Genomic DNA, 22,531 nt, shown 5'->3' with positions numbered 1-22,531 from the left:
AGGCATTGTCAGCCAGCGCCCATCTTCCTTCCAGGAGACCGCGTCTGGCTTAGTACTAAAAATCTACAGCTATGAATCCTGTCTCCAAGACTAGCCCCGAGATTCTGTGGGCCTTTCCGAGTCGCCGAACGAGTGGGAGCAGTCTCGTACCGACTAAGTCTACCCTCCTCCATGCGCATACATGACGTGTTCCACGTGTCATTACTGAAGCCTCTTGTTTTGTCTAGATACCACTCCTGGGCTCCAGAACCATCGGATCCTTCAGTGCCGGACGATATTACATATCAAGTAAGTGAGATCTTGGATGTCCGGTTCCATCAACGACACTGGGAGTACTTGCTTGCCTGGGAGGGTTGCGGACCCGAGGATAAATCGTGGGAACCTGCCCGTAACATCCTCGACAAGGACTTATTACGGCAGTTCCATCTGGATCACTCAAGTAAACCTGGACCTGCTAAGAGGGGGTGTAAGAGGGGAGGTACTGTTACGGTTCTGGCCGCGAGCGCCGCGACCAGACCCTTACCTCTGTGTTCCTGGACCTGTTCCCGCTTCTGTTGGCCTAGTTCACGGCCTGTTCGGTGGCGTCCCCGCGAGGGCCGCACCACCGGGAAGCCTCTCATGGATGCCCTGCCTCTAGGCGCGCGCACGCCACTTGGGCGCTTTTCTAGGCTGTTTCCCGCCAGTGGTGACTCCGTGGCCTTGATAAGCTGGCCACAGACACTCAGTCTTTGCCTTGCAACGGGTTTACCTTCCGGTTCCCTGTTGCTCCGTGCCCGGGAGTGAGCTGCCTTGGAACTCGCTCCGTTCCTGCTTGCCTGCTACAGTTCCTGCCTGGTTCCAGTACCCGAGTCTTGCTACTGTTCTAGTCTGGTTCCAGGTCTCAGTCCTGCTCATTTGCCTGCCCACTCCAGTCTCAAGATCATCAACCCGCTTAAGTCCCAGCGGCTGGGCTCCTACGGGCTCCTCCCGGGGGGGCTTCGGCTTCCAAGGGTGAAGCCTCACCTAAGTCCCAGCGGCTGGGCTCCTACGGGCTCCTCTCGGGGGAGCACCAGCTTCCAGGGTGAAGAGTACCTCTACGTCCTGAACATCTGCCTCCCGGCCTGCGGTGTACCAGAGACATTGAATACCTTTCCCAGTCTCTTGTAGGTCGGCCCAAGGGTCCACTAAACTGAGACTCCATAACAAGTACACCTTACATAAGACACAATTGGAAATTAAGGCATAAAAATACAAAGGCAAAACAACAAAACATGGCAAACCTATCCAAGACTAAATCCAAAAAAGAGAAATAGAAGAGGGGGAAGCAATAATAAAAGGGAGAACAAAGCAACATATTTAAAAAAACTGCTTAGCCTGCACTCTGCTTAATACACACAATTCCTCACTGACTCAAACTGGAGCAGACAGGGATACTAATCTTATGGAGTCCAAAAAAGACTGGAGTTTTCCGGAGCAAAGAATACATAGCAATCATTATTACTTCAATGTATCTCAATATCATCAAACAGCTGTTGACACAAATGAAATTATACCTAAACTTAGAAAAAACTGAAATAATCATACTTGAAAGGAAAATAACCACAAATAGCACAAAGACAAATTATTAGTTGATAATGTTCGAAATAACCCCTCAACAAAAATAAGAGATCTTGGAATCTATCTTGACCCAGAACTCAATTTCAAAACTCATATCACAACCAAAAGAAAAGTCTGTTACCATAAACTATTAACTCTGAGAAAATTAAAACCACTATTAAACATGAACGATTTCATAACAATATTACAAGCCCTCATTTTTACTGGTACAGATTACTGCAATTCTTTGCTGTTAGGATTGCCATATTCAACTATCAGACCGCGACAAATATTACAAAACTCCGCAACCAGAGCATTAATTGGTTCACGCAAACAGGATCACATCACCCCCATATTAATAAATTTACACTGCTTGCCCATAGAAAACCAGATACAGTATAAAACCTTATGCATACATCACCAAGCTATATATGGAAAACAGGTTGAATGGCTAAATGCAACTATATGATTACACACACCACATCGCAACTTAAGGTCAGCAAACAAAGGGCTCCTATCCATTCCTTCACTAACGTCAGCCAAACTAACCTCTGTTAGAGACAGAGCCATATCACTAGCAGGGCCTAAGCTCTGGAACTCCCTTCCAGAACAAATAAGACTAGACTCTAATTTAAAGGCATTTAGAAAAACTCTGAAAACATGGCTCTTCAATCAGGCGTTCAATGATAGTCCAAGCTAAGTACACTCAGAGAATCTCTTTTGAGATGTCTCAGTGCAGAAGCTGTAATTTTTTATTAATGTTTAGATATTTTATGTAAGTTACTTTGTTTTTATTTACCATTTAATTTGAAAGTTTTGTATAGGATATTATTTTATTATATTGATGTATGTTCTATGAATTTTAAATTGTATAACTGTAAACCAATTTGATGGTCCACCGACTAAACACCGGTATATAAAAACTGTGCAAATAAAAGAAATAAACTTAACACATTTGCAAGGATATTGTGACATAAAAGTTGCTTCTCTTGATAACATAGCCACGTAGCCTGTCTTAAAGCAAGAAAGCCTTTACGTCTTTCCTGTGTTAATCTGGAAAGATCCAGGAATATCCTCACAGGTTGATCATAGAAAGGGGAATTCAAATTTCGCTTTACTCAAGTCAGCCTCAGATACAATGGAAATTAACAAAGTACACCTCTCTAAAATTTCAGGTGCAGAATTCTCCAAATAATTAGTCAAATTAAACGATGAAGCATGGAGAGGTAGATTTTAACTCAGGCACATTTGAGAGGAAACAGGCACAATATCTTATTAATCAAAGGAACAGAGTCTGGCTCACAGTATTTCCTGGAGTTATTACGCTTTCTCAAAGGCATCAATGGTTGCTCTCCAATAACTTTAGGGAAATTGTGATATGAACATTTAAATGCCTAGAGTTATTCTCTGGATATTCCAAGATTTCTAGATAAAACCAAATGCTCCTTAATCAAAGAAGTATTGGCAAACATAATTACCGATACAGCCTTCTTTAAATTAGCTATTTGTATTGCTTGCTCTCTTAATTGAGACCCATACTGAAAGGAGGAGGATAAAATATCAATCTTTTTTTTTTTTCACAATTCTTCATGGATCTTCCACACTGCATCAATAAGTCCCACAGAGAGTTTGATGTCACTATCTCTGGTTTAGATGGCAAAAAGGTGAGAAAATAGCTGTCCCCTCTGAGCCGGCATTGCTCCAACCTTGTTAGATAGCAATTTAACAAAAACAATAATTCTGAATTTCTAAACCACCTTTTCAATTTTAGCTCGACAGTTTACAACATTTTTTTTTTTTCAGATATTCTAAGTCCCCTTCTCCATAGAGCTTACCATCTAAGGGGTATCTGAGGCAATGGGCTAGAAAGTGATCTGTCACAAGGAGTAGCTGTGGGAGAAGTGGGTTTTGAGCCTTGGTTTGCAGTCCATTGCACTAATCATTAGGCTATTTGGCTGTGCAGGTACCAGCTTTGAAATCACAGCAAGTTGCTAGTCATCTTTGAAATTAATTTACAGCTCTAAACTCCTTAACTAACGCAGCAAGGTAGGCCATAGCTTCTCTGTCTAGTAGTTTGCCATTCATTTCAGTCCAAGGTAGATTTTTGTGCTCAAAGCTATTTTGGATATTTTTTTTATATTAAAATAAATTGTTCTGGTGTGCAATCATGGTAAGCTATGCAAGGATGTTAAACAATGCAGCTCTTACCTATAAAAGAACCATGTTTACATGAAACCCGTAGAAACGCAACATCTGTCAGAGCACACCTGCTGTACTTAAACAGATCTCCGTTCCTTTAGCTAATGCAGCACTTTTTCTCCTCTACATAATCCAGAACATACTCTGGGTAAACTTGATGTTTCTCAAAGATAACAAAAATTGACGGATCGAACATTTTATCAACGCAGCTGTCGTAGAAGTTGACATTCGATGTCTTGCTCGGAGGGCGGAGGAAGCTTGCATTTCCTGGAACGGAGTCCCCCACCAGCACACGGGCCACAAACATGGACCTCGTGCTGGTTCCGGACTGGCAGTAGTTATGGGAGTAAGAGGCATCTCTTGCGAAATAACTCCCTGAGACACGGAGAGAAAAATGCAGTTGCTGAAAAGACTCTACAGTTACCCCTGCAAATCAGAGATGCATGGTCTGAAAGGACATGGGACTGGCCGATGCGCTGTGGCAATGCATAAGGAAGGGCTTCCCTTACCCTTCCTAGTGATCCTACAGCCAGTCGAATTTTCAGGATATCCACAATGAATATGCAGGAGATAAATATGCATACAATGGAAACCCAGTATATGCAAATTGATTTCATGCCTATTTATTGTGGTTATCCTGAAAACACAACTTGGCTGTGGCGTTACCAGGACATGTTTGGGAAGTCCTGGCATAGTCGGTAGCAAAGTGCAAGGCCCATCCCCAACAATTCACTTCTATACCTTCAGTGCAAATATACCTCAAATTACTGCCATCTCGATTTGGGGAGGGTTCATAATTTTATGTAATTGTTTCCCAGCTCCTTAACAGTGGAGGGCAGGGAAGAGGGTCAGATTGCAATAAGGATTTTATATTGGTTTTCATTGTTATATTTTATGATGTTGGATTTGAATTATAAACTAGAGATGTGCTTCGTGGTTCGCCCGAAGTAGGAAATTGCCCGAAATTTCCTACTTCGGGTTTTTTTCGGAGGCCCGAAACCCGAAAAGAATTTTCCCCGACTTTCGGGGAAATTTCGGTTTTCGGGTTTGCCTGGGGGAGGGGCACACACTTTTTTTTTTTTTAATTAAAACCCACCCCAAACCACCCCAAACATTTACCTTAACTATAGTTCACCACCACCCCCCATCCCGATCCCTCCCCAAGACTTACAAAGTAGATCCCTGGTGGTCCAGCGGGGTCCCGGGATCCATTTGCCCTCCTCCGTGCCCATGTTTCTGCAGCCGTGCTCTTTAAAATGGTGACGCGCAGCCTCTGAACACCATGTCACAGGGGCTACCGGCGCCATTGGTCAGCCCCTGTCACATGGCCATCGGCGCCATCTTGTGCTCCTGTCATGTGACTGGAGCTGACCAATGGCGCCGAAAGCCTCTGTGACATAATATGGGCAAAGGCTATCGGCGCCATTTTGATTACTGGCAGCCGACAACGAAATGGCTCCCGGACCTCCGCTGGACCCCCAGAGATTATTGGCAAGCCTTGGGGGGGTCAGGAGCCCCCCTTCTGACCTCCCCAAGGCTTGCCAATAATCTCTGGGGGTCCAGCGGGGGTCCGGGAGCCATTTCGTTGTCGGCTGCCAGTAATCAAAATGGCGCCGATAGCCTTTGCCCATATTATGTCACAGAGGCTTTCGGCGCCATTGGTCAGCTCCAGTCACATGACAGGAGCACAAGATGGCGCCGATGGCCATGTGACAGGGGCTGACCAATGGCGCCGGTAGCCCCTGTGACATGGTGTTCAGAGGCTGCGCGTCACCATTTTAAAGAGCACGGCTGCAGAAACATGGGCACGGAGGAGGGCAAATGGATCCCGGGACCCCGCTGGACCACCAGGGATCTACTTTGTAAGTCTTGGGGAGGGATCGGGATGGGGGGGGGGGTGGTAGTGATAGATATGTAAAAAAAGAATTTTAAATGCTTGGGGTGGATTTTTTTAAAGATTCCTTTGCCGTTTCATTTTTTGGCCCGGTTTCGGGTTTCCTCATTTCGTTTTTTCGAAAAACGAGACGAGGAAACCCGAAATTTACCACGAAGTATCCGAGTCAAAAAACGACCCGGCAGGAAAAAACGAAGCACATCTCTATTATAAACCTCATTGTATCATGTGCCAGGTGGGGGCATTGCCTGCAGAAAGGCATGAATAAGCTGACATTACATTACATACACCCACTGTAAATGGCATTAATGTATTGACAACAAAATGCAGGAGGTAGAAAATCTTATGTCACTGGCAACACTGATGTACTATTAACATGGGATTCAGACTGTGCCGACTCTCAACCCCATCCTTCTTGGACACAGTACTTGTGTTTCCACTGGATGGTTATATTCAGTTATCTACCGCTAGGTTGTACTTAAAGCATCACCACTCACTTCTGGAGTTATTTGGAACAGGGAAAGAACTTGTACAGAATGAAAAAATGCATTGGTATGGGGCTTAAAAAAAATCTGTAAAATAACATGAAACAGATCCCTGTGGGATCTAACACACAAATGGAGAAAGAAAGGAAATTCACCTTTTCCATACAGCGTCCCATGCGCACCACATATTCTCCAGTCAAAATTATGGCGGCAAATGGGATCCAGGAGAGATTCATTTGTGCCATGGAACAGCATCTTCTCATTCACATCCTTTCCACCATTTAGCTTCTTCATCTGATCCTTCTGCCTAATTGGAGGCAAGCAGTGGAGAATCAAACCTTAAGCAGATATTGTAATGTATATCCTACTATACATCCAAATTTTGGAGGAGCTGCCTCTTGTGTAGGAAGGTTGGAGCAGGTACAATTATTCTCCCTGTGACGTCTGAGATTAGGGCACCGGTGTACAATGAGCTCCCTCTAGTGGCTGGTAGCCTGACTATGAAGTACAGTTTCACAATTATTCATCACTGAGAACCAACAACTGCTGAAAAATGAATTATTCTACGCACACAAAATAAGAGACATTGCTTACTAAAACAACAATTGCAGTGAAACTACCAGGTACTGTTTTGATTTGTAACTTTGTGAACTAAATTATTATGTACATTTCAGAAGATTTGCCTAACTTCTGCAGCGGCACTTGACTAGGGTGACTATGCACCTCCATGTCATAAAAAACATCTTGATCCAGTCCTGGTTTTACCCCATTCCATGTTCGGAGAGGTAAGTCCAAATGCCCTAAGACAGGATGTCTCCATGAAAGCATCAGGGTAAAATGAGGATTGTCCTTTTTTGACATAGTTACACACGTCCCTTTACACTTGCTCAGACTGTATACATGAGAAACCAGTTTTATAACTGGAGCTCTAAGTGGGACTGTACAATGAGCTACCAAGTTCCAGTGTTTTTTTTCAGGATGTGGATAGAAGTGGATCTTTTCTATCCCACACTGCAATTAATAGCACCACTGCAGGTGTTTTTCAGAGAAATGAGAAGCTTTCAGTTTTGAACACAGGAATCATTTTCATTGCATTCCTAAGGTTCATTAGAAAAACAGAAAGCCCAGGTCTCCTCATTGCCTGCATGCCTCTTTCCTCCTAATCCCAGAGCCATATTACCTTTCAAAGGAGATCAGCAACAGATAATTCCATGACACAGGATGGAACATCACTTAAATTGAAATGATTGCATGTAATTTATGTATGTAAAATACATATGCATGTAATAACAGTTCATCTGCTAGGATACCTCTTGTGGGATACAAATGGTCATATACTTTGCTACCATTGTCAAAATTGCTCTGCTTTGCTTCTATGGTCCTTATCCTCTTTTGCTGCACAGCCACATTGTTCTTCTTACATAGTCCCAGTTTCAAATTCCCAGCCCTTACAGCCCCATGCCCAGCACTCTTCTCTGCTTGCAGCCCTAGCCCTTACAGTTCCAGCCATCTTCCCCCCCAAAAAAAACAACCCCTCCTCCCCAACCCCTCCAACTAAGATTTGCAGTCCCCCCCCCCCCCCCCAAAAAAAAAAAACAAACCCTCTCCAAGTGAGATCTGTGGATTCCCCACCCATCACTTCCAGGTAAGATCCTCCCTGCCACAATAGCCCAGACAAACCCATCATCCTTTCTTTCTTAGCTGTGATCAACCTTTCTTCAGGATGGCAGCAGAAACAAAGTTTCTTTGAGCAGGCAGGCTAACAGCTGCACTTCCAGTGGCTGCACTGTGAAGGATTTGTTCCTGGGTTAACAGGAGCTGTAGATGGATGCCCTGTGGTGCCCCATTAAACTGTGGGACTTTGAACTGCAGCCCGAGCCTCCAGGCAGCATAGGTTTTTACAGGAGAGCAGCATCAGCGTTGCAGCTGATAGTGTAAGATAAAGGGGGTAACAAAACATCACATAGGTTCGGGATAGCAAAAAGCTACATAAGTCGCAGGTGGCTCTGGACTAGTAGCACTACAGAAATGTTTAGCAGTGTTAGTAGTGGTGTTTTCTCCCTGGTACATCTGCGAGAATGGATCCTCTTTAAATAGAAAGGGGTGGCAATTGCCCACTCTCCCCCACAGGTTATCCATTCCTGACTTTGGAACAATGTGCAGTGTCATTCATGATGCTGGGTCAATGAATGCTCTTGATGACACAGCTTGGCAACTATGGGGCAACAGCACCGGTGCTTTGCTCAGCCTTCTCCCAGTTGCTATGAAGGCCACTGCAGCAATAGAGGGCCAGGGCTGAAGATTAAATCTGTTTTCCCCGTGGGTCATTGTCACTATGATTCCTTCCACTGCATGGCAGTTACGATGGCTGTAGCAATGATGTCTCCCATATCAGAGCAAACAAGACTTGGATTCAGGGTGGAAACCCAATGACAATGTTTTGGGAGTTTTATGGCTTAAGACAATTAAAACCTGAACAAATCTGTGATAGTTCTACATTTGTGCGCGCAACCTGGCGTGCACAAATGTATGCCCGATTTTATAACATGCGCGCCAACATGGGTCGGCGCGCGCAAGGGGGTGCACACTAGTGCACCTTGCGCGCGCCGAGCCCTAGGACAGCCCCGATGGCTTTCCCGTTCCCTCCGAGGCCGCTCTGATTTCGGAGCGGCCTCGGAGGGAACTTTCCTTCTGCCCCCACCTTCCCTTCCCTAACCCGCCCCCCCAGCCCTACCTAAACCCCCCCATACCTTTTATTTTGCAAGCTGCGCCTGCTTCTGGGCAGGCGTAGGTTGCGTGCGCCGGCACTCTTCTGGCCTAGCGGCCCTACGGAGGCCTCTGGCCACGCACCTGCCCGCCCATGCCCACGCCCCTTTTTTCAAGCCCCGGGACATACACGCGTCCCGGGGCTTGCGTGCGTCGCCGGGCCTATACAAAATAGGCTCGGCGCGCATAGGGCTTTTAAAATCTGCCTGTGTGTACTTTTTTTTTTTTTTTTTTTTTAATGGTTAATGACCTTTGTGGGTATAGCTTTTCTTCTCATATGTTTTAGGTAAGTCTTATAATAGAGAGCATTTGCCTTTCAGAGTCTCTGAAGGCTTTTCTTTACAGATGTTGCTATCTCCCTCCAAAGGGCTGACTAAAATCAATGTAAAAGAATGGATACAAACCACTGAAAAACTTGCCAGAGCGATGGGTTCTGAATCCTCTTCATCTTCTGGATGGTGTACCCGGACATTGTATTTTCAAACAGCTTCTGGATTCCCCGATACTCTGCGGAAGTGCTGCTGATTTCTACTGCCTACGAAATATGGTCACAGATAGCTGACATTTTCAGGGACAGCCTATTTAATCAACATTTGCTGTAGCAACTCTGGCCTGGGAGAGCCTGAACTTCTTAGATCATGGAAGATAAACAGGGTCAGGCCTGCTTACCACCTAGATGGGGGAACCATCAGAGGAGGCTGTGGGCCGCAGAAGACAATGATGCACCTCTGTAATAGTCTGCCAAGAGAAAGTCACAGGCTTCATAGTGGAGCTATGACTGCTTAACCCTTGATATTCAGAAACGGGTAGAGGGAAGATAGGGAACAGGTATCACCCAGCACATTTCACAAGAAAGTGGGGTGTTAACCCCCCCAAGTGTCCTGGATACATTAACACCTTTCTGTAGTCAAAACAATTTTTTTTATCCTAAAATCATAACATTGTTCAAATGTGAAGAGATAAATGGAAAATAAACAAGAAAATGACTGCATAATAAAAAAAGATCACACAGTTCTAAGGAATAATTTACAGATGCTGAACAAGCTGAGTACATTGAAAATACATTTATCCTAGCCTGGAGCCTCTGGGGCAAGTGCTAACCAATGGACCAGAGTTTGATTTCAATGCTTAAAAGGTGAATTTTCAAAATGTTACGCATGTAAAAATTAGCATATATGTGTGTGAGTAGCCTCTTTTTGCATTCTCTATATTTTATAAACATCAAGAATACATGTGTATCATTTTACATCAGAGCAGATTCCACCGTTTCATAAGGTGTTTTGTCTTCTATTTAAGTCTAGCTCTGTTCAGGAAGCTGCTTCTCAGGTTCTTCCTGAAATGGCTAACCTGCCTTTTTTTTTTTTTAATCTTCATCGCTCGAGATAGTTGAGAGGACTACACTCTAATAGGTGGATTTTAAAAGCCCTGTGCGCACCAAAACCGGGAGAAATGCTCACAAGTTGGGCCGGTGCACACCGAGCGGATTTTATAAGCCGCCGACGGACACCCACATCTCCTGCTGTGTGCACAAGTAAAAGGTTTCCAAAAGGGGGTGGAGTGTGGGCGTGGTCTGGGTGGGGCATGGGCATGTTGGGGCCTGCCAAGAGATGTGCGCGGAAATACTTACACATCCTTGCATGCGGCGGGGTCCCCTGCTGCGTAAATTTATTTCTGCTATGGATGGTGGGTAAGTATCAAAACAAAAAATATCTAGGCTAGTCAGTGGGGGGTTTTAAGGGTTGGGGCTAATGGGGGAAGGGAGACTATTAAATTAGTGGCGTTTGCAAGTCCTAACCCTAAAATGGGCAAACTGGGAACACACTGTGAAATCAATGAACGGTGTCGGCATGCGTGCCTCATAAAATTCTCCACTTACAAAGTAGAAGCAGCGTTTGTGCGCACATGCGTGTTTAAGCTTCTTAGTCTGGATGGTTCTCATTGGGCACATGCATTACTGCGTATTTATAAACCAACTAGAGGTTTGAGATCTTCTCAACTAAACTTGCTTGATATTCCTTCTGTGCGGCAAGCTCGCGTATTCTATACGAGAGAGACATCGTTTTCAATTGTTGCTCCATCTTTATAGAATCTCATTCCTTTTGAGCTGCGTTCTCTGGATAATGTAAAGAAATTCAAGAGGCTTTTGAAAGATTTTCTGCTCCATCAGGTCTTTAGTATTTTCTAGAATCTATGACTGTGACAGATTTTTATACCTTTTTTAGGTATGATTTAGGATTTATCTTTGTCTAAATATCATTGTATTATGTGTCTACATAATATTGTTGAGAATGTGGTTTCTATGAAACTTGATGTGTTGTGTTTTGTTTTTTTTTGTCATGTTGTTGTTTTAATGATATTATGTATGTATGTTGTAAATCGCCTAGACCTTTTTGTGTTAGGTGTTTAATAAATTTTAATAAATGGTAAAATCCATTTAAAATTGTGCGCACATGTACACACGTCCAGGCTATTTTATCACATGTGCGTATGTTATAAAATGGACATGTCTCTGGATACAATCCGGCAAATGTGCGCCCATGCGTCTTTTTTTTAAAAGTTACCGGTCCCTGTTTCTTTTGTTAATGAAAGTGATTTAAGTGCTGAAATGACCCTTCCTTCTTGAGCATGACAAAATAAATGTAATAATGGTCTGCGATTCGAGACAGGAATCACCGCTTTCAGGTTTAAAAGTTATTATGTCGCTTCCACTTCTACCCACTTATGAGGGAAATTACAAGGAGAGACCGTGAAAGCATCCGGAGGAATGCAAAGAATGTCTAGAGCATACCCATCCTGAATAACTTCAAGAACACATTGATCCGAAGTAATCTGGATCCACCTGTGATAAAACGGGATAGATGCCACCTATCTCCTGAACCATCAGGTGAGCCTGCAAACCTTCATTGGGAAGACCGAAGGGCTCAACCTCCAGAGTCCACATCCTTTCAGGGTCCTCGAGGGCAAAAGGACTGAGACCTGCAGTAGGAATGAAACCTCTGGGAAGAACTTCTCGTATAAGGCCAAAAATGCCTCAAAGGCTTTGCATCCTTCAGTGCCACACCTCCCTCTACCGGGATGATAGTATGTTTCGTGACAGAACACACCAAGGTATCCACTCTAGGGAAACGCAACTGCTCTCTGGCCTGAGGATCCAAGGGGTATAAACCCACCAAGATGCATCCTCCTTTAAAACATGCCTCTGGTGCACTCCATTCTAGATCAACTCCTGGACTGTATCCTGGAGGGAAAGGAAACAAGAAGCTTTGTGTAGGGTGAACAAAACAAGAAGCTTCTTCTGCATGCCCAAGGAGTCAGGCCCTGCCACTCTGAGGGTCTTCAAGGCCTGAGAGATCAAACCCAGCAACTCATCTCTATAAAAGAAACGTTCAGTATGGTTCCACATCTTGGGGAAGGTTCCCCAACACCATCGGTATCATTCTGATCCACCTGCATTCGAGCTTAGTCAGACCACATTGCGCCACAGCATCTGACAGAGGAGATAGGAGGAAAAGCAATTGGAGCGCACGGACTAATCTTAGTAGGCAGTGTCGATTCAGAAGACTGGCCCTGTAGAAGCATTTGCAATCCCTGGAAGAATTTTACCCAGGAAAAGGAGGACGGGTCTATTCCAGGTCCCATAGGCCCAAACCTGAAGTCCTGAGAACCAGCGGCTCATGATGACTCAGCCCATGGATCAATCAAGAGAGGGGAAATCCTCTTCATGTCTCCCTTGGCCCACTCCCCTCAGACCGAGGAGATGGACCATCACTGGCAGAATCAGAAGGGGGTCAATCTCCCTGAGCATTCAGGCAATCTTGACATAGGTTTAAAGAAAGCTCCGGCTGAATGACCCTGATGTGGCGAGCAGCACAAATAGATAAATGCTTAGGTTTCTTCGCTGCAGGCACCATAGCTGTAAGCATACAAAACAGTAAAAGCTCGCACCTAGAATATGTGCGCATAAACATGTCCCCAAAATTGATACGCAAACTGTGCACATAAAAATGGGCATGCAAGTATATGCACCTAGGCCACATGTTCAAGCAGACACCCAATCTGGGCGCCCGGTATAAGCAGGATGCCAAACGGGTGTGCACCAACGGCCCACAGCACAAAATGCCCAAAAACCCCTCGCGGCCTACCATGAGCCCAAAAAGGGTGAAGCCTGTGAGCAGAGCCTATCCAAATGGCTGCTCAACCCGCCGTGCCTGCACTGCTTCCCCACCTCACAGAATACCCCAGACACATGAGTGGGACAGCCAAACGCTGAGATAACAGACCCCTTTCTTCTTTTTACTTTCTTCTCTTTGCTGTTTTTCAATTTATTTTTTTTTTATTTTTTTTTAAGAAAAACATTTACCTGAGCTCAACCCTCCCTGGCTGAGAGCAGGAATGGGTCTTGGCTATGGGTGGGGGAAAGGGCTAAAGCTCTCACTGCTGAGCCTCTCTCAGCCTGCAACCACTAATCAAATTTTAGGGAGACACTGCATGGTATCTCCTCAGGAGGCAAGTGGTGCTATGTAGATGTTTCGTCCCAAAAAAAGATGTCAAAGTTGGGCGCATAAATGGGCACGCAGGAGCAAACTGATGGTCTGCAGTGAAAAAGGCACGAAATGACCTTGCGGCCTACCATGCATCAAAAGGAAAGAAGCCTGGAAGAGGGGCCTAGCCAAACAGCTGCTCAACCCGCCATGCCTGCACTAGCTCCTCACCTCACAGAACTCCCCAGAGACATGAGCAATACAGATGAATGCAGAGGTAACAGTCCCATTTCTCCTGCTTTCCTCTCACTGTTTTTTTGTAAAGTAAAAGATTTATACCTGAGGTCAGCCTTCTCTGGCTGACAGCAGGAATGGGTCCCGGCTATGGCGGGGGAGAGGGCTAAAGCCTGCACCGTCGAGCCTCTCTTGGCCTGCAACTACTATTGAAATTTTTGGTCCATGCCAGTCAAGGCTACCGGACTGAGGGCACTGTACTGAGGGAGGGACTGCACAATATGCTTGGTTCTCCTCCTACCTTAGCAACAGGACACAACAAGTTCAAATTGACACTTTTACCTCCTTTCTGACACCTCTAAGTTCTGGAGTACCCCAAGGGTCTACACTCTCCACTGCACTATTTAACCTTTACTTAACTCCATTATGCCACACCCTCAATGATCTTGAAGTTCACTATAAAATCTATGCTGATTATAGTCAATTCTTTTTTCCTCTCAAGGAAACATGGGCCCTGGCTGAATCTTTCCTCAACAACTGTCTTACAACGATCCAAAAATGGATGCACAGTAATAAATTAGCTCTCAACACATCTAAAACAGAAATCATAGTGTTATCACTCCAACCAGACGTTAACACTCCAAACCATATCTCTACTGATTCCCATTCAATCTCTATCTCCCAAAGTGTATGAAACTTGGGAGTCACTATCGACCCCTCTCTCTCCATGTATAACCATATAAGAAATATCACCAACTCCTACTTCTACAAACTATGCCTGTTCCATCACCTCGAGCCCCTTCTCAAATATTCAGATTTCAGATAGGTCCTTCATTCTCTACTATTCTCAGGGACAGATTACTGCAACTCCCTCCTGATGGGTCTAGCTCTATATGCTACATGCCCACTACAGATCATAGAAAACCCGGCAGCAAGACTCCTTACCAGGACTCCCATGTGTGATCACACCTCTCCTGTACTATCTCTTCATTGGCTCCCTATCTCCTACCAAATACAATATAAGCTTACTATGAGCATTCACTCCTTGATCCTTAACTTAAACTCCTCATGGTTCTCCTCAACAATAAAAATCCACGCCCCCTCCTGACAATTCAGATCATCTAATCAAATGCTACTAGATGCTCCGCTTACAGAGCTCACCCATCTCGAGGAAACCAGAGAACGCATTCTTCTTGGCAGGACCATTCCTATGGAACAGCCTACCTAAGATAATAAGATGTCTTCATTTCTTAAAAAAAAAAAAAAAAAAAAGAGCCCTAAAAACTTTCCTGTTCAAGAAAGCAGTCCCCATCCTAAATGACAATGGATTACACTCAACTTGTCCTCCTTCAGAGGATGCTACTTAGTCTTCTACTCCCCTTTCCTCTGACCCCTTAGCACAAATGAACTCATTTCTTAGGTGCTTGTTTGTTTTCTTCCCCCCAAAGATTTTGCATTGTCCTTTCTCTCCTTCTCAATTCTTTGTATATGTTTATATTGTACCCCACTCTGAACGTAAGGGGGGGGGCAATAAATGCCCAGTATTTCCTCACAAAAATCACCAACATCCTCCGCAGATTTCAACACCCTTCTCCATCTACCTCCCCTTCCCCCTCCCTCCAACCTTCCCCCACTTCACCCACCCTCCAAACCCTTGACCTGACTTCAGCTAAAGAAGTGGAATCTATTCTCAGAAAACTCAAACCAGCTTCCCACCCCTCAGACACCATTCCCACAAAATCCCTCCTCTCCATCCCGAACACTATATCCAAACCCATCGCAGACATCATAAACTCCTCCCTCTCTTCAGGCTCTGTCCCAGATGCTCTCAAACAAGCTATTGTCAAGCCCCTCCTAAAAAAACCAACACTAGACCCTAAAGACCCCCGCTAACTTCCGCCCTATCTCTAACCTGCCCTTCCTATCCAAAATTATGGAAAAGATTGTAAACATCCAACTTACAGAATATCTAGAAAGCAACAACATTCTGCATCCAGCCCAATACGGCTTCCGTAAATACCTCAATACAGAAACCCTCCTGCTCTCCCTTACGGACCACTTACTCATAGGCATGGACCGAGGCAACTGTTACCACCTCCTCGCCCTACTCGACATCTCAGCTGCCTTTGATACCATCAACCACAACCTCCTCATCAACCGGCTATCCGAAATAGGCATCTCAGGCCTAGCCCTACTATGGTTTAAATCCTACTTATCTAACAGAAAGTTCCTCCGTCAAGATAGGAAACGCCAACTCCACACTCTACCCCTTGTCTCAAGGTGTCCCACAAGGCTCCTCCCTCTCCTCCACCCTTTTCAACATTTATCTCACACCTCTATGTCAGCTCCTCACAGACCTCGGCCTCAAATTCTACCTCTATGCAGATGACGTCCAAATCGTCATTCCCATTCACAACTCTCTCTCAGATGCCCTTGCCTTCTGGAACACATGTCTTGCCAACATAAATGACTTCCTCACCAACATCCACCTCGCTCTAAACTCCTCCAAAACAGAGCTGCTCCTTATCTCTCCTCACCTCCCTCCCAAACCACCGATCTCCAACGATCCAGCTTTCAACGTCATAACACCCCAGCCCACAGTAAGAGACCTTGGGGTTATCATAGATCAACAACTCAATCTCAAAAAAAGATCAACTCCATCCTCAAAGAAGGTTTCTTCAAGCTTCACATCCTGAAGAAACTCAGACCCCTCCTCCACTATCATGACTTCCGCACCGTCGTCCAAGCCACCCTTTCCTCAAAGCTGGACTACTGTAACGCCCCTCTTCCTCGCCTACCCTCCTCCACCACCAAGCCCTTACAAATGCTCCAGAATGCCATCGCCAGGGTCATCACCAACTCAAGGAAAGGCTGATCACATTACCCCCTATACTCAAAGAACTCCACTGGCTCCCCATCGCATCCCGAATTCTCTTCAAAATTCTAACCATAGTGGCACAAGTCCATCCACTCGCACAATTCCAATTGGTTGGATGAACCCTTTCGTCCTATACGCACTGAACGACCCACTCGCACTGTCAACAAAGGCACCCTCTCCATTCCCCCCTCTGAAAAAAGCCCACCTCTCCTCTACTAGGGATCGTGCACTATCCATTGCAGGCCCTAAACAATGGAAACGCCCTCCCTTCCCTCTCAGGCTAGAGCCATGTTACGCCAAGTTCAGAAAAAAACTTAAAACATGGCTCTTTCCGACAAGCCTACCCTGATTAAGTACACTGACTTCCGCAAGTATCTTGCCTACGCCTTGTATATCCTGTAAATAGTCCGTTGCAGTTTTATTTATTGCTTAATTTCCCTCCACCTCCTGCTCTTTGTATACTCCTCCTTGTTCACCCTCCCTGTTCATTGTAATTTCTGCCTTTAAAGTTACAATTGTAAACCGGTATGATGTATGCAATACTAATACCGGTATATAAAAGTTTTTAAATAAATAAATAAATAAAATAAAGAAAGAAAATATCACCTCAGGAGGCAAGCAGTACTATATAGATGTCTCATCTTTCTGTTATCTCCTTTTGAATCCTTCTTTTCTTCTTTTTACTCACAGGCAACCTCCCGAAGAGAAATGTATGGAGATGGAGAATACAAGCAGGCTGATGTTGGGGCGGGACTATATGGCCATGACATCAGTTTTTGTCTGTCTCCAATCTGCTGGCAGAGGTACATAACCCACTCGTTGGGAGGGACCTGCCCAAATGCTAATGAAATTGTAATTGTTTCAACTGGACTATTGTAATGTCCTTTACTTGGGGCCTTCATCACAAACAAAAACATTTATAATGGGGAACATTTTTAGCCACTGTTCAGACAGCAAAGTTAGTCGCAACGGTGTGGGCTCCATCACTGGATATGACTAATTGTCTTAAAGATAGCCAGATAATTTTATCCAGCTAACTTTAGAGACTGCTCTATGGCATAACCAGAGAGTCAGATGCATTACCTGGCTAACACTGATATTGGAGTAAGCTGGATAATTTATTGGATAACTTAACTCTGTCTTAAACAATCCTAGTTATCCAGCCAACTACTTAGCCAGATAACTCTGAGATAGTCAGTGAATGGGGATTTTCAAATCACACCATTTGTCCAGTTAAGTCCGAACTTAGCCAGACAAATGGCACTGAGTATCGGCCTCGAGATGTCCAAAACACTGGGCTCAGATCTTGATGAGTTTAAAATTTAAGGACCATATTACCCCTTCTTTGGATCATCTCCATTGGCTTCCTTTGGACTTTAGGATAAAGTTCAAGATCCTCAAGCTAATCTTTAAATCCCTTCATATGGAAGCCTTGTATTAGTAAAATAACTTCTTTATGTTCCAAGCAGAGAACTGAACTCTGTAGGAGATATGACTCTTTGTATTCCTTTCAAATCAAATGTAAAATATACTAACACATGGAAAAGGGCATTCTTGCGTGCTGATAGTTTACTATGGAATTCTGAGCCTAAATACATTTGATTGACCAATGATTATTTAACTTTTAGGAACAATGTAAGACCTGGCTTTTATGGAAGCTTTTGTTAATTGATATTCTTGAGAAAATGTTTAAAATGAGGTAGATTGTTATATATGGAAATGTACCCAAAAGTGTAAAAAAAAAAATAGCCATTAGCATTGCAGTTAGAAAGGGATTTGGAATTTTTTAGGAAAAAATGAAGACTATTTTATGAAAGCATTTAATTAATTTTAATGTGTTTATATTATGTTTCATAAAATGTTTACGTTTTTGTTATGATTTTTATGGATGTACTGTTGTAAACCTCATGGAACCATTTGGAAATTAGCAGTATATAAAATTTAAAAAAAAAATACCAGTTTTGTGTTCAGAATGTCTTTATATTAGATGATTATATATGTTTTACTTCTTTTATTCTTGTTATTTATTTAGTTTTAATGTTTATTTATGATACTTGCAAGCCACTGGAGCCTATGACAAGATAGTCTGTACTATTTATTCATTGCTGAGACACCTAACACGTTCACCTCTCTGCATGCTTCTCCAACTTTCAAGATTCAGAACAGTCCAAAGTGCCCCTTAGCCATAGAGTGATCAGTAGAATGTACTATTATTATTACAAAAGTACCTTATAGCCTAGTTCCGGCAGTGCTGATTTGTCCCAGTTGGGAGGAACGTTTTGTGAGGGAGAAGTTGGCAGTGGATCATTCCCTTTTCTGTTTGAAAATAAATAGTTAGTTCATGGTATTTCAAATGCAAAATTTGTGTTCACATTAAAAAACAATATACCAGATAATCCTATATCAAAGCTGAGATTTTGCCACTTTAGGGATATCATGCAATGATTTATTCTTACTCCAGACCTGTATTTTACAGTTTTCCCCACCTCAGTAATTATACTTTACATAATTAGCATGCAAAATAATCAATCCAATATTTTAAGTGCTTTAAGTTTTCTAGCAATTTGTCCCATGCAGATGTGCATTTGCTATTAAATTTTTTGATAGATGACAAAAATACCAAGTGGAGTCTTTTTCCCTTCCAAATCAGAGCCCAAATTCATTGGCAGTAACTAGCAAATTTCATATTTAAATGCATTTACCATTTAAAAATTAGGAGCTGCTACTTGCTGATTCCATATTTGATGTGCATGGCACTTTAAGAATGCAGTATTGCTAGCTGTACAGCGAATGTTCAGGATTCGACTGCTCCAACAAATGGGGCTTTGCTCTATGTTGCCTTCTCCCCCTCTACTTTCAATCAAAAGGGACACAACGTGCTATTTCCCTTTTAAAATTTGCAGCTGTAAAATCCAGACGCTAAAAGTGTCTCTGCACCTGCTATTTTTGCAGGTGGCCATGGTGGTGGTGGAACAGAATAGTGCCCGCACCTATGAAAATCAAATGTACGCGTGGCATTTTCTTCCCCCAATCTACACTTACCCACGGAAATGCCTCTTTATCCTGCAGCTAAAAGTATATGCTCCGGGAAGTTTACGTATACCTTTAAGACAGTGTGGGGGTGGGGGGCAATTTTTCAGCCAAGCAAGCCACTTTACCCAGGGAAAAGGCTATTCACCTGTGTAGAACGGCGGGGAATTTCTAAAATCTCTGTGTTGCTTACAGACTACTGGTGCTTTGCACTTACAGGCCTGCAGCAAATGTTCAAAGGGAAACTGCTTTCCCGCAGGACTAAAACTGGCACCATAAAGTGTACACAAGGATTTCATACACATTGCATGTCAGCCCCACCCTCTCCCCAACCTGCCCCTTTCCAGTGCAGGTATTTTTACCTGCAGAGAAGGAATGAAATCTTCAGCTACCAATTTAATCTGGGTAATCACTTATCTAACTCGCTGAAACAGTTTGAAAATTGTCTCTGTTTTAGTGCTACACATTCAGCAATGCTGAAATGTATCTTTAACCTCCTTAAAAATGGGTGCCAAATTAAGTTATCTACAGTATTTATATATATAATATTTTTAAAAAAATAATGCTCCCACAAATGAATGTTACACATCTCTGGAAATCTAAAATATTCAGCCTGCCAGTGACATATGGAAGTCATTCTTGGGACAAAGAGTTTCAGATACTTTGCTGTTTAAGCACTGACTGAGTTTTCTGTGCTTCCAGGATTTGGTATCTGTGGGTTAGATGGAGGCTTAGAGAGACAAAAGCAGCAGTTACATGGCAGAAGCTTAGGAGACAGGTTTGAGTCCCTTTCATTGGGTGCAAATGTAATCATGTGTGCTAGGCAGGTATTGCTCTGGTTGTTCTTTGGTGAGGCAGATCCTCCATCTAAGCTCCTGATAACACATGAAATTCAGTAAAAAAAAACAAAACAACAACCCAATCTGTCAGGGGGGGGGGGGGGGGGGGCACTGTTCTGAAGCCAACCAAGACAGATATTTGATATGAAAGCTCCTCACCCCGATCACTAAATCCATCTAAACACACTGCTTTTGGCTGCCAAATCACTGCCTAATACTTCAGAATGACAGCTAAATGCAAAACTATGGACTTAAAATATTTCTCCTTCAGCAAACATGCCACTGTCCTCCCTACTGATGATGGCAGTCAGACCACGGCCGATCCTGAAGAAATTGTGCCAGAAAATACTGAGCCAACCTCCTTATTGATGGCAGCTGACCTGCCAACCAGGGAGGAACTGTGGGGTTGGTTTATGGAATTGAGAGCTGATTTGAAGCAACACAAAAACAGACCTTCTGGATTCCATTTCGGAGATATAGGACAACTTAGTAGCCTTGGGCTCCCGAGTTGATGACCTATACGCTCGGGTAGAGGGACACACCGAAGCCATTAATAACTTAATGGCACAACAGCAGCTCCTACAGAAAGAGAATACACTCCTAGCTGAGAAGTTGGAGGAAATGAGAAATACTCAAGGCGGTGTAATTTAAGAATCAGGGGGTGCTTGAGAATGAAGGCTACAAAGACACATTGGCTGTAGCTGGAAAAATCTGCACTTTTTTCCTTACCACCAACACAGATGAAACTACAGATGCGGTTGGCTCAGATACTCTCGTGAAAATTGAGCGAGCTCATAGGGCATTAGGCCTGAAACCTGACAACAGGGTCAGAGAGAGTGTTCTCTAACTACATATCTTTCAACAAAAAGCCCTAACCTACGAAGTGGCGCAGAAGCAACTCAAGTGGACCTGGGATGATCACGTTATTGCCGTCTTCCAAGGTCTGGCTCCCACTGCCCTAAGAAGCGATTTGAGCTTAGAGAAGTGACCTGGGCGCGTACGGAGCAGGTGCGGTATGGTGGACTTTTCCTTTCAGGCTACAATTCATGATCAAAGGAGCCACTTACCGAGTGAAATCTGTCCCGGAGGCAGTGGACACCTTCAAAAAAGCGGGTTTGCCTATTTCCTTCAGTGTACCTAAGATGGTGGCCACTGCACCCAAGTCAGATGATCAACCTTGATGGCAGCGTGCTGTGAAGGGCAGTCGGAGGCTGCATCGGCAGTCAGAAGACTCGCACTCAGCTTTGTCCGATCAAGGTTGAGAGATGAGAAGAGTAACTGAGTTTTGTTTTCTCGTGGTGGACATTACAGCTTGGCCACATTAGTAGTTACATCTTTCAGTTTTATAGCTTCAGCGAGCTAGTTGGAGTTGCAGTTCTTTAAGCTTTTTTTTTGCTGCTATTCTTTCTATTAGCTTAATTGATGGAAATATTTTGTAATACTTCTTTACAATGTTGTATATGGGCAATCAGGGGGGAGACTTATCCTTCTTTGGTTGGTCACTTTTGTCCCCTATGCTTGGGCAGATCTGCTGTGAAGGTCAGGCGGATCGAATATTGGAAGGAGGGTCTCGGGCAGGTGATACTGCGCACTCTTGAAACACTGCTCTATATTCACATTTCTGTTTGAACCTTTTTTGTAAAGGTCACTTGAGAGCTATGCTAGGAATTTGGAGGCATTGGCTTTTTTATTATTACAATGTCAATTCAAATCCTATCTATTAATGCTTAAGGGTCTTAATACCTATTGGAAATGCCAGCTTTTATTCCAGGAATTAACTGTCAATAAAGTCTATTGCATTTGTCCAGAAGACTCAGCTAAGGAAATGACATAAGCACCTTCTGTTCCATAAGGATTATCCTCACCAGATTTTGGCTGCTATTCACTAAATATACTGTGGTGGCCATTTTGATCTCCAACTTTTACATATGAGGTCTTACTACAACTTCCTGATTCACAAGGCAGGTTTCTTCTCTTGAAACTCAGGGTGGTAAAAAGATATTTACATGTCAATTTATATTCACCATGCTCTGAACACCATGCTCTGTCAGTGATAGATGATACCTTGTTGACCCATATGGAGGGAATCATCCTCCTGGGAGGGAACTTTAACCTCACTAAGAATTTGAAGCTAGACAACTCTCAGCCCT

General features: G+C 43.7%; 1 protein-coding gene across 2 annotated transcripts in view; it reads right to left on the bottom strand.

Annotated features, from left to right (window-relative positions):
* Positions 1–1,059: 1,059 nt before the first annotated feature.
* The window catches only part of LOC115090552, a 99,949-nt gene continuing 78,477 nt past the window's right edge, over positions 1,060–22,531 (bottom strand). For both annotated transcript variants that reach the window (XM_029599785.1, XM_029599786.1), the window contains 4 exons: positions 18,741–18,828; positions 9,324–9,454; positions 6,309–6,460; positions 1,060–4,149 (listed from right to left, as the gene is read on the bottom strand). In XM_029599785.1, coding sequence (XP_029455645.1) covers positions 3,872–4,149; positions 6,309–6,460; positions 9,324–9,454; positions 18,741–18,828 — 649 coding nt within the window. In that variant the 3' untranslated portion in view covers positions 1,060–3,871. The remainder of the gene's footprint in view (positions 4,150–6,308; positions 6,461–9,323; positions 9,455–18,740; positions 18,829–22,531) is intronic.

Source organism: Rhinatrema bivittatum, chromosome 4 (assembly GCF_901001135.1).
Source record: "Rhinatrema bivittatum chromosome 4, aRhiBiv1.1, whole genome shotgun sequence".
NCBI lineage: Eukaryota > Metazoa > Chordata > Amphibia > Gymnophiona > Rhinatrematidae > Rhinatrema > Rhinatrema bivittatum.
This window is presented reverse-complemented; position numbering and strand designations above follow the sequence as displayed.